The sequence below is a fragment of the Paramacrobiotus metropolitanus genome, unplaced genomic scaffold (assembly GCF_019649055.1).
Source record: "Paramacrobiotus metropolitanus isolate TYO unplaced genomic scaffold, Prichtersi_v1.0 Parri_scaffold0000236, whole genome shotgun sequence".
NCBI lineage: Eukaryota > Metazoa > Tardigrada > Eutardigrada > Parachela > Macrobiotidae > Paramacrobiotus > Paramacrobiotus metropolitanus.
In genome coordinates, this window is record NW_026570456.1 from 87,676 (window position 1) to 100,429 (window position 12,754).

A 12,754-nucleotide genomic window follows, 5' to 3' on the forward strand; every position below is an offset into this window, starting at 1 on the left:
TTTCGATGACTCATTGCAAACGCAGCGTGCACGCTGCATAGCAAGTTTCAAGATGTAAAGTTCAACGCAAATGGCAAAGTGCTACTTGGAAGATAAGCAGTTTCTGATTTTCTTGTTTCATTTAAGACTGAAAGGATTTATGGTGTGCTACGGTGTTACCAACACTAATAGCGAAGTAACCCGTAACGGCTTACAAGAGCAGAGTGTTTCCTTGTAATCATCAGTGTTTTCGTGTAAGAATGAAAGTCACAAAGTTGTTCTCGCGTGTGTCGAGAACATCTCAATCCGCGTACGATGGACCAGCGCGTCGTCTATTCTGGCGACCATCACGCTGGTTTCCAACCCGTTCATTTGCCAATACATCCCTGGCCAGCAAATTCAACACTCGTTTCCTGTATCGATTCCAGCGACGGAACCTGATCGAATACACGGACAAACAAAGTGCGACGATTCCTTTTCCATCATCTTGACGTGGGATTAATTTGGGATTGGTTTTGCAGATTTCGGCAGTTCTTCCCGATGGTATAGAAAGTCCAATCTGTCGAAATGGACGAAGAACTCCTTGAGATGGACTCCGATTCCCATTGTGGTGGGGGTGATTTGGCTGGTTTATCGTCAGCTTCTGACGGCAAATCGAAGGAATGCTAGCGAAGACGCAAAAAACGACACTGGCGCGGATGTGCATGATGTTGGGAAATATTCGCGACGCGCACTACCATGGCAAGTTCCTACTGTGGTAAGTCGATCGAATTACTTATTATGTTAGGTCCTACAACTGATATTTTTCAATAAATGCGTTAAATAAATGACGTTTAAAAAAAACAGTGCAACTGCAATACTTGTTCAGTCGCTCTGCGCGAAACCTTATTTTGCATAATTTTGTGTTTAAAATTGTGATACGTTGTGTGTCACGTTTTAAATTATTTAGTAATTGTAGTACTAAATAATTTAAATACGGTGCTTATTCCTGAGTAGATAAAGTTCCTTGCATTTCATCTGTTTTTATCAGTTTTTAATACCGTAGTGAGAATAGATTACTGATTTACATTTTACGCGAAGGAAAGAATTTGTATCATTTCTTTGCAACTACTAAAGTTGTCAGCGGATATTATTTATAAATACTATCAAGGGATTTGCATTGGGATCTTTTTCCCAGTTCGCAGTATATGCATGTTAAGTGGGTTGTGTTTGTAGTTTTACGTGTATCAGTTCCTGCCTCTCCGTGCCTTGTCGCGCACGTGGGGCTGGGTGAACGATCTCTATTTACCTCCGTGGCTGCGCCGTCCCCTTCTCTCCTCCTATGTGTGGCTGTTCGGGGTGGATCTCTCGGAGGCGGCCATCCAGGATTTGAAGTGGTACAAGAATCTTGGCGAATTCTTCCGCCGACATCTGCGCCCAGGCGTGCGACCGGTGGCCGACAAGAGTTGTGTGGTAAGCGCGATCAGTATCACGTTTTGTGGTTGTGCTACATTGCTAAATAATGTATCATTGTGTTAGGTGAGTCCATCGGATGGCACCGTTCTCCATGTCGGCCGTGTGGAAGACGATTGTGTCGAGCAGGTCAAAGGCATGACCTACAGTCTGGCGGCGTTTTTAGGCCCCAAAAATTGGTTCACCTACACCGCCGATGATGAACCAGTTGTTGAAGAGGTATGAACGTTTTCCGTGGGAAATCTGTGATTTTGCTATTTCTCTCGCGTGTTTTGAGGATGTGAAAAAACCGTACAGACATCGCGTTAGATAGTTTCACACATCGTTGATGTTGTTCTCGTAGAACGAAGCTCCAGAGCCGTCCAAGACATACCGGAAGAGTTTGTGCTTGCGGAATAAGGGCACTGATTTGTATCATTGTGTGATTTACTTGGCGCCTGGTGATTACCATCGGTTTCATTCCCCGGCGGACTGGCAGGTCATCTCCCGACGGCATTTTCCAGGTGAGCTTGTCTGATCTTACCGGTGGCGCAGATGCTTCGATATTGGTGTTTGGCAGTGCTGTATGGTGGCATGTATATTGTACTACTACCGTTTTATCGAAGTTCTGCGGTTTTTTTAGATTGAGAATACATTTCCACTGTATTAATGGTTAGATGATAATTTTTTTATTCTGTTGTAGGTCATCTGTTTAGTGTGTCTCCTTCTATAACAAAACGGATCGAGGGCCTGTTCAACTATAACGAGCGGGTGGTTTACTATGGAAACTGGTTGCATGGTTTCTTCTCCATGACCGCCGTCGGTGCTACCAATGTCGGATCCATCCGTGTTTATTTTGACGAGGTTGGTTGCATGTTTTGTACGGTTATTCGCTTGTTTGGTTACTAGGTTTGATTTTATCGTTTGTATTTCAGAGGCTGAAAACAAATAATCGGCGTTATAAACGCGGAGCATATCAGGATTGGAATTTCTCCCAGCACATGGCCTCTTCGGCGGATGTCAGGGCGGTCGATCTGGTTAAAGGCGCGGAGTTTGGAGAATTCAATTTGGGATCGACGATTGTGCTGTTGTTTGAGGCGCCCAAGAATTTTGAGTTTACGGTGGATGTCGGTGATAAAGTGTTCTATGGTCGACCACTGGGCTGCTTAATGGATGGCGAGAATCCCGTTGATACAGTGCCGGCGTGTCGTCCAGCTTAAGCTGTGCCTGGACCATATAAGCTTCCTTTACAGTACGTTTTTCTCCCCTTATTGTGATCACGTTGTAAGACTCATCGAACCCGGAAAAGCGAATCACTCTGCTTCCTTCTCATCTTCCTTTCTCAAAAGTGTATTTGTTAAGAAGTCAGCTTGCATGAAGTAATCGTTCATATTGATGGATTAGGTGTAATTAGGAATATTGTGATTGTGAGCTACATTTGGTCTTTGCAGAATGCAGTGATTGTCTTCGTTCCGGTTTTCAGATGCATTTTATACTGAATGATGATCGTGCTTTGCATTTTAGTTATATTTTTGATAAGTTGTTAAAAAGCTGCTGAAATATTAAATATGCATAGTTTTTTCTATCGTTTTTGATTTTTATCTCTCTTAATCGTGTTTATGTAATCTTATGGTTAGTGAAGCGTCGAGAGAGCCGACTGAGCAAGCACATAAAACATTGTCAGTACATTGTTAAACGGAAGACAAATCAAATTTTACTACAATTATTTACTTTGACTTTTCGTATGGTGAATTTCATAGAAACTACAAGAGAAGTCGCATTAACAACCGAGCTAAAAAATTAAATATTATCAAACCATTCAAACTGGTACAAATTTTACGAAGTCGATCCTTGATCTGCAGATTTTGGCGACAGATTTTAGGGGGAAAGACGCAATGACTGAGTAAATACTGCAGGATCACAGTTTTCATGAGATTGCCGCGATGCGGTGAAGTTAGTTGTAACAACCGCTCTCGATCGGCGTTTCTCCGGGCACAAAGATGTTGAGGATCTTGGTGTACATTGCAAACCGGCGTCTGGCCTTGTGCTGATACGCCCCATCACACTCATATCCACCGTTAATCGCCCGGGTGGTCACGCCGAACTTGCCTTCCGCCACACCGGCTTTGTCGTGCACCCGGTTGCCCCAGAACCAAAAGGTCGTATCCCAGGCAATCTTGTCGTTGGTGGCCACTTGCTCGGGATTCCTGGCCAGTCGATCATCGCCATAAAGTGCAAATGACGCATCACGATAGTTGTAGATATGGCTCAGCTGGATGTAGCCGCGTCCGTGATAGTTCTTCCCGGGGTAGGCGGGGTCCGTGGAAATGATGGGTGAATACTCTTCTTTGGCTTTCAGACCGTCGGATTCGTGGAGGATGTTGGCCAGGAACATGGCCAGTTCCCGTTTCGTGGTGACCTTTCCGTTGACGGCGCCTTTGTTGATGTTCTCGTACTGTTCATCCGAGGGAGCGCCGTAGCCGTTAATTGTTACGGCTTCGCGGAATTCGTCTTTGCTGATTAAATAACCCGAAGCAGGCTGACCACCTGTTGCATACGAAGTAATCATAAAAAGGCTTTATTAATACAACAGTACGGCTTATTACATAAATGCGACTGAATACTTCTTATTAAGTATACGAAAAATATTAATAACGTACCTCCACTGGGCGACGGAGCTGGAGGGTTCGGCGGAGGATTGACGGAGCCGCCTCCCGTATAAGGAGGCACCGACACTTTACAGAATCCGAAAACATTTCCACCATTGTCACATTTCAAGCCGCCGCAACACGGAATGTGATCGGCACAGCCTTCGCCTTGCAGCCGACATGCTTCGTTACCAATAACCTGTACAACAATTGAAAGTATTATAATCACTGCCGTATCTTCTTTCCCTCAAAATAAAGTAACAGAAAGCAGATCAATGGTTTCCGTACCGAAAGCAGGAGAGCCGCAACTACAGAGGAAAGAAAGGAATTCATTATTGTTTGTCGTCACTCGTAAGTATATATCTTCGCCCCCGCACAATTTTGTACACTAACTATGTATGTACATGTATATCAGAATAACCAACAAGTGTGTAACTCAGTGACATAAAGGGTTGAGAAGTGGCAAATGTGTAAAGAAGTTTTATGATTTGACTTCTGAAAGCCGGAGCTTTTTATAGAAGACCAAAGCTAAGAAAATCCGATACCAACTGTATTTCTAGAATTTCCTCTGTTTATGACGCAATTAGTGAAGATGTATGTGTCGATAGTTACTAATACACGGATTTGTGTCCGCAAGATCGATCAGACCTGCGATGCAGAAGATATGGTGAGGATGCTTTGATAAAGTTTCCGAAATGACCGGATGACGTACCTCGTACGTTATATCGTAATTATTATCTTGCTAGGGAATTCCTGAATTGGTTGGAGTGGCGCGAGGAATTTCCTGGTTGAACTTCCGGAACTGGTCACTTCGCCCGTGATGATGAGTAGTGCTGCATTGTACAGTACGTGTGTACTGGTACATCGCAGCTACAATTTATTTGTACGGTAGTTCAGATTAAATCGGTTGTTTTGTATCTGCTTCTTGCTCAGTGTTGACTAATTTGTTTACGTTCTAGCGACGGTTCTACGTTTAATATGCGCAAACCACAGATGTACAGATGTACAATTAATACTGTATTTGGGACTTTGTATTCCATAAGCATAGTGAATTGGCGCCGCTGTAATCGTTAAAGCCGGCCCGACGCTCCTGGACGTTATATGCCATCAATAATTACCCAACAGCCTCAGAGTATGTAGTTTTTTTGTATATTTATGTGTTACCACACATATCAAACACAATCTTCAATCGCGTTACGATGTGGTTGTCGTAATGATTTAACTTCAGTCAAAATTTTTCGGACGAAGTATTCGTATGCCGTTGTGTCACAATCAGTTCACATCGCCATTGTAGCAACTTGCAAGGAGTTCTGTAAAATACTATAGTTATATGGTTTTACCTACTTAAATCGATGGCCTAATGTACTGAATCATTAAATGTGTGCGCATTGTTACAATTAAAGTTGACTGCAAATAAGTGGCAGTAGAGTGAATGTATTCCTTTCAAAAATTTCAGTTTCTATAAGATGTTTTGTCCCACCACAGGCGAATATCTGGCACTTGTGTTGGTGAGCCCTTATGCTACAGTCTTTGCTTTCTGAATTATAATTTTTGAGAATAGTGATCACACGACAGTTAGTTACCAGAGTATTATACAGTACTGGAATTTGTAAATGCAGGAATCTAATCCCGAACTGGTTCCGGCTGGTTGCCTTTCCTTATGCACTCATTATATATCTTTCCGTAGATAATTTTGAAAGTCGCATCACCATTAAGTGGTCTTGTTGAATCGAATTTCTTTCCCTCTGCTAGTGGACTGTACGCTTACATCCCGTATTATTTTGGATCCAGACTTGTTTCCAACCGAATAACCAAGCGTCAGATAAATGAATACGGTCTTAGCAGCTTTCGAGCACAAAACAACGCAAGAAATCGGCCCCAGCCACCCTATGAGCTGGAACTTTCGCCATCGACAGTCGCTCATGGGCCAGACGGACATTATCAGCCCGAATATGACCTTTTGCAAAATCCGGACTCGTACGTATACGCCGCCATGCAGAACCGGCTCGTCTCGAATGAAAATCGACCACCGTCGCAGTGTTGTCCATGTGCTCCAGGAGGATCATCTTATTCCTCTCAAAATCTAGGAACTGCCATGCCGATTGCGTACAGGTGGTGTTTAAAATAAAGAGACGACAGAATTTGTGCATTTTTTAACGTAATATATATTCATAAGTAATTATGGTGTTCGGGCACTTTCAGTGTACTGTACTCGTATTAAAATTAACAAAATATCAAACGCGCGTTTTTATCAGCACGTACACAGAAATTAATTCATTTGTGAATTTCCTTTGTTGCAGCTCGGTGAGCAATCCATCACCAGATTTTCGGTTACCGTTGAACCACCCGATACAGAACGATCTAAATATTCTGCGTTATAACATGAATAACATCAGGTGACTATTTCTCACATGCCGATGTTATACACCCACAAAAGCGTTTCTGTTACAATATATACACTGAACAGCGTCATTTTAATTATGTATTTGTCCGTGCCGTACATTGCATACCTTGATAGTTTAGAAAATTTCCCGCTTTTGCAGCAGACCGAATTATGATGAAACCATAAATCGCAACGCGCCGGTGGCACATCCGTCGCGTACGGTTTATCCAGCTCCGCCGTATCCAGGCCCACACCACACGCCAGTTCCCGCACCACACTCAACTCCCCAAGCTTCCCAGCCTGTGCTTTACAACCAGCCTTCAGTATTCGAAGCCCGACGCTACGGACCGATGCACCCATACCGGTAAGTGCAGTGTTTCCCGTCAATTCTAGATCCGCATTAGTCTACAACGATTAGGTCACCCATGTCGCTTGTAACTGCAGACAACCGTATACTCAAGCGCTAGCAATGCCAAACCGGCAAATTCCTCCGTATTTTGTCCAACAATCGTATTCGAATTTACCGCCTAGCCAGCCACGGGTGTACGGTGCTCGAAAAAATTATGGGGTATATGGATATGGAATGCAACCGTCATCACATCACACTTCCAACGAGCTACGCTACGCTGACGACGGGGTCCAGCATTCCCTGTGGTTACCAGTTACCACCGGCAGGAGGTCACTACACAAGTACTGCAGCGTCCAACAGCACTGCATCAGGCTCTACCGCGGCCGCGCTGACTAGCAGTGCGACTGGCTCCACTTCCGATACCGGTTCTTCCCAGAGCAGTACAGGAGAGCCTTCCTGTTCCGACGGTACTCAGGCACTGGCAGCACTGCCGCTGTGCCCATTTGATGCACAAGTAGCATTCAGCGAAAAGGCAGGCGCTAATATGCCAGGCCTTTTTTCGAACGTGTCCCAAAAATCATGTTGTATTCTGTAATCAAACACGAACATTTAGCTAAATAACCTTTTTTTCATTTTCTTTCAAAATTGTTGTCATGCAGTAAGTGCAGTCCGTACATACAAAGCTCACAGCAATAATTTTCGGTGATAAAATAATCTGGTATCAACTTCGAAACCAGTCGTTGTTACATAATACTATTCATTGAGGTATGCACACACGTGAAGTACATACTCGTGAAATTTGTTGTACTTGATCCATGAAGTAGCTATGCAAATTTTATTTGCTCAAATTTAACAGTTTGTCAGCGTATTGGATTGGGAACTTTCGGACGTATATTTTACTAACATCTTACTGTCGCCATACGTGCTCACGCTCCTGCATTAATCTTTTACTAATGACTATTCAGCTGGATCTCGATGGTCCCAAATGGTAACTCAGTTTGTGGTTACCAGAATGAGTGTGGCACTGCTGTATTTCTTTCTGGCTATATCGGTATGGGCGCAATTTGAGCACCAACACAGTGACCGCTTTCACGAAATTCTTACCCGCTTCCGCTCCATTACCGGACTAAACTGTGCCAGCCGGCCGCGGCATGAACTGTTTATGCCGCGGGAAGTAATATCCCACCTGCCGAATATCAAAGATTTGTATATTAATCCTTTATTCCCCAACCGGACAAATCTGGTGCATGTGCACAATATGGCGCTCAACCGGGCATTCTTCTACAGTTTCCTGTTTCGTTATGCGGATGACCCGGATGAGCCGGGATTGATGTACTTTTATGTGTCCCATTTGGCCGATGTGGCCGCCAATCGGGCGATCAACGCCAGCGCGGTGTACTTCGATGTAAACTGCAGCTATCCTAACTGGTACCGGGATTACTTCAATAAGACGTTCCCGTTGTTTGCACCGCGAGCGGTTCGTGGGGATAATTTTAATGATCCCATTAATCCACATCGCTACTCGACGCTGCTGATGACCAATGTTGAGGACTTGGGTAATTGAATTAGCGACGCCATTTGCTGGACCACACAGTCTAATGTACCATAATAATATTGCAACTGCGATTCAAATCTCGTCCAGTGTTTAATATACACAGGATTTCAAGTACAGCATGTTATTTCATAATTTTCTGTAAAGTATAGTTAATTTTCTACTTTAAAACCCTGCATTGACTTTTACTGTTTAAATAAATGCAATATTGCAATGAACATTCATCATGAATACCGTTTAACGCGCCTTTGCATTACATAAGGAGTCGTGACGAATTCGCCTGCAAACTATACGCACACGTTGTACCGTACGAACGACTGGTATACTTCTTGGTTACCGGATGCCGCTGCAGCCGATTATGCCAAAGTCACGTACACAGTTAACATAAAATTCGCCAACGGAACGGAACAAAACATCGAATTTTTTGGTCCACCCGAGCCACAAGCGGACCCCGGTCCAGTGAAATGGACAGCGCCTTACTTCGATTGCGGCAGGACTAATAAATGGCTAATTGCGGCCGTTTCACCGGTACTTGACCTTCATCCCAGGCATACTTCCTGGCGGCATTTACAACGGCACAAGTAATAAACAAATTTCTCTTTAATAACTGTTAGATACTCCCAGTTTACAAGAAGATTCTATCATGCGTGCGTGTAAATGCAAAAGTTCAATGAGTGAACTATAACAGCTGTGTACCGTATACGTACGTAAACCCTACAACGTAAACTTTTCATACATCAAATAATATTTAATTTAATTTAATTTTAAGTGGTTTAATATTTTTTAGGTACGTTGGTGCCGTTGTAATAGAGACGGATCTGTTAAAAATTGATATGAATCCTTGTCCCGTTAGCGAAGGAAATCCACTGCCCAACTGGTATGCCGGTACTGATCGTTGTAGGAAACGCACAACAGAAGTAGGTAAGCGTGTTTCCGTGTTTTTCATGTTGGTATTTGCATAACACTCTGATCTTTGAAGTGCGAGCCACTCCAGGGTTATGGTCTAAAACGCGGCGGATATGCTTGCCGGTGCCGGCCAGGTTATCGGCTGCCATTCTGGCAAATTGGTCCCTTTCAAGGAGAAATTATCGAAAGAGCTATTGAAGTCGACTATTTGGCCAAGTTCGAATGCGAAAAAATTGGGAGTATGTAACGAAAGCTTTTTCGTATCTGTAAAGTATAGTCTGCCTTTAAAAATCCTGTACTATAATAATATTTTGATAACCATAATAAATATTTTGATACTTATCACATATCACACAATTAACAGAACATGTAAGTGCACATAAATTTGCTTTATTATAAAACCGTTATCAGCTACCCAAACATATATTTATCTGCTCCTGTAGATCGACAAATTTTGCATTTGTTATAATTGTGCCTGTTTTCACCAATATACTGCAGGTTTCAAACATGTACATATCAGAACTAGAAGTCAAATGTCATCATGAAATACCCGTTGTCGTACTCGTGTATTTATACCAAAATCTATGCAACCATTTTTGTTGCAGACATCCGTGTGGTTACCGAACATGCGACTTCATCTGACATTTATTTACACCGACGCCCCAGTGGTTACTTGGGGCCTCTTGGTGGGGAACGGCCCTACTCTTACCTGTTTGGATTAGATCCGCTATCCAGTCCCGAAGGATACCGATGGCCTCTTTATCCGTTCACATCCAACCGATCCCAGTTCTACGACGCTTTCGGCCAGCCTTTGGGACCTGACGGTCGACGCATTGTTTACGGTCCGGATGGACTGCCGGTGGTCACGCTGGCCGGCACAACCGCGGTGCCCTTTGATTATCTGCCCACATGGCAGGCTTTTAATACGCACGTCTATCATGGTATTATGAATTTTGCAGGCAAGTAAAACTAAGAGCATGCAGTCAACTGCATGCACTAAGAGCAACTGATACACATAATCACATGTCCATCAGTGGAAGCATCTCCAACTTGGATTCCAACATTAGATGCACTACGAGTACAGACGAAGTTTATTGTGGCACAGAGCTAAAACGGGCAAATTAAGTTCATGCTTATTAAAATGGAATAACAGTAATTTGTACCAGATCGCTCGTTTGTGTATACGGTACATTTTATTTTATCATTTTATTACTGTGTACATCATGTGCATGGTGTTTTCAATGATTTTTCCACGGTTCTTTGATTGTCTAGTTGCTCTGCATGGTCTGTAACGGGCTTTTATTGTTTAGGATTTCCGATGTCACCGATAAATTTATCTATTGTGGATCCCATTATTCACCGAAATGTCCGCTCGGCTACTCCCTCATTTTGTCCGCAATCACCCAATCCGGCTCAATGCGGTGTACCATTACTCTTGCCCTTACGGTTACCCAATATGCTTGTGCGGCATTCCCATATTATCTCTAATCGTGTGCTGTTGAATACACTGCGCGCTATGCGCTTAATTAACCCTGAAAACTGTCGGCACTTCCGTCCGGAGCATCTAAAATTACAAGGCAATGTCGCTTATGGAAAGGAGAACCAGCTGGAAAATCAGGCTCGGACAGCACTGCGATTGGCGCATTTTATCAGCGTTTACAACCAGATTGTTGATCCGAGAGAGTTGTTTTTTGAACGCACGGCTGATTTACCGCTAAATGAACATCAGTTATTTTCCGAGGTAAAGGATTGTGTAGCAAATGAATAAGTACTGGATTGCTAAGTTTGCGTCCAAGCCAGTATGTCTTGGTACTTTCTAAATAAACATTTATGTGACTACCCGTTTAACGTACTCACAGGTATTGGCAAACGTTATGGGCGATATGCGCATTTTGAGTAGCGGAATTTATTACGAAAACAGCAAGTTTCCGGGTCGCGTGCATTTTGGACCGACGGCCGAACGCACGTCTCGAAACGCCCGGGCATTTTTTGCCGCGGACCAGGCTGCTTTACACGCGAATAAAGATCGGTTTTACCTTAACCAGGAATGGTTCAAGGCCGTTAAGGAAAGATGGAAAGCTAGCCCGGCTTCACAGCTAACTAAATTTGCCACCAGGATGCGGATTAGAGGCGATCGTACCGGTTCGTTGACAAGCCGACCTGTAACAGTTGCACGTACTTATCTTATTTGAATCCTTCCGTATACTTAATGTTTTCTTGCAACCAACACTCCCAAATATTAAAGCAAAATGTTTTCTTGCAACCAACACTCCCAAATATTAAAGCAAAAGCTTATATAAAAACGCACATAAAGATAAATATTAATTTCAGTGCGATTACTAATGTAAGGATGTTTACCAATGGCTGTACTTGCTCGTAAACCAATTACGTAAAATGTACTGTGTGCAAAGCACTTACGTGGTTCAGAATATGTTGTCTGTAATCAGTAGTCTAATAATTGCACCTTTTAATTAAAGGGAAATACAGTATAAAGTACGACCGTTATCCCGAGCAGTATCTTGCGCCGATACTTGGTGACGGCCACTGGAGTGCACCGTATTACAGCTGTCATGGACACATTAAAGAATGGGTCATAACCTATGTCGTCCCTTTTTTTGGATTGGACGGCATCCGAGATGCTGTGGAATTCCAGTTCGTAAATAATAAAAAAAAGGGGATGATAATTTACTGTTGATGATAATAGAGTTTTGTTTAAACAGAGGTGTCGTTGCGGTTACGATGCCGTTATCGGAAATCGACTTAAACCAATGCGACGCTCCGTTGAATACCCCAAACGCTTTTAGAAATAGCCACCGTTGCGATCACACATCATCTTACGTACGTGGCAACAAAATAACATATTATGTGCTTATGGTTAATTTATAAAGCTACCTGACATATTATTATATACCGTTAAGAATGTATTTTTCAGTGTGTTCCAATCATGGGCAGACGCTTCGAAATGGGAGGATACAAATGCGAATGCAAACCCGGCTATGAGTACCCATACAGTGAGCCGATTAACTATTTCGATGGACAAGTGATGGAAGCCGAATGGGAAAAACATATGATGGGACTACCTAACAAGTTCAGTGCGTTAAAATGCCGATTAGTTGGTCGTGCAACGGCAACAGTGTCACGCTTTGCTATCATAATCATAGCTGTATTAGTGCTGCTCTTTTTTTGTTAATTTGCAAACGTTTTACTAGATCTAGTACAAACTTTGTTTTCATATATGCATTCTGAAGGTTTTGTATAATCGTAAATCCGTAAATTGGTGATTAAATCGATCGAAGCGCAGCGAGGCCGCTTTCTAATAGGTGATGCAAGAAAATAAAAATATTTACTTGACTGTTTGATATGAATTCCAGTTGGAAATGTTCTCGCATATTTGGAAAAATGGAATTGCCGTTGTTAGCACCTGTTGCAATTCATTACTGGTACATTATTGGCACTGTTCACACAATGCCGTTCCTGTCCCAATTGCATGCCAACGTACATTCCGT

General features: G+C 43.0%; 3 protein-coding genes across 8 annotated transcripts; 2 read left to right on the forward strand and 1 right to left on the reverse strand.

Annotated features, from left to right (window-relative positions):
• Positions 1–13: 13 nt before the first annotated feature.
• Positions 14–3,077, forward strand: LOC129601428 (phosphatidylserine decarboxylase proenzyme, mitochondrial-like). Its single transcript, XM_055500228.1, has 7 exons — positions 14–441; positions 501–736; positions 1,195–1,431; positions 1,498–1,650; positions 1,775–1,934; positions 2,114–2,274; positions 2,346–3,077. The coding sequence occupies exons 1-7, from the start codon at positions 240–242 to the stop codon at positions 2,628–2,630; spliced, it is 1,434 nt and encodes a 477-aa protein (XP_055356203.1). The 5' UTR covers positions 14–239; the 3' UTR covers positions 2,631–3,077.
• On the reverse strand, positions 3,023–4,528 carry LOC129601429 (uncharacterized). The gene is made up of 3 exons (XM_055500229.1): positions 4,347–4,528; positions 4,071–4,257; positions 3,023–3,957 (listed from the first exon to the last, which is right to left on the reverse strand). The coding sequence occupies exons 1-3, from the start codon at positions 4,389–4,391 to the stop codon at positions 3,365–3,367; spliced, it is 825 nt and encodes a 274-aa protein (XP_055356204.1). The 5' UTR covers positions 4,392–4,528; the 3' UTR covers positions 3,023–3,364.
• An 811-nt stretch (positions 4,529–5,339) lies between these two features.
• LOC129601439 (uncharacterized) lies at positions 5,340–12,548 on the forward strand. Of its 6 annotated transcripts, none has more exons than XM_055500241.1 (14): positions 5,340–5,566; positions 5,746–6,170; positions 6,359–6,454; positions 6,602–6,805; positions 6,886–8,346; positions 8,605–8,923; positions 9,130–9,259; positions 9,322–9,487; positions 9,854–10,207; positions 10,559–10,989; positions 11,108–11,390; positions 11,726–11,900; positions 11,969–12,086; positions 12,181–12,548. In XM_055500241.1, exons 5-14 carry the CDS (start codon positions 7,776–7,778, stop codon positions 12,436–12,438), a joined length of 2,805 nt encoding a protein of 934 aa, XP_055356216.1. In that variant the 5' UTR covers positions 5,340–5,566; positions 5,746–6,170; positions 6,359–6,454; positions 6,602–6,805; positions 6,886–7,775; the 3' UTR covers positions 12,439–12,548. The 6 variants fall into 6 exon arrangements, with proteins under 6 accessions (XP_055356216.1, XP_055356218.1, XP_055356214.1 ...); XM_055500243.1 differs by having other exon boundaries at positions 5,811–6,170; XM_055500239.1 differs by having other exon boundaries at positions 5,340–6,170.
• The last annotated feature ends 206 nt before the right edge of the window (positions 12,549–12,754 follow it).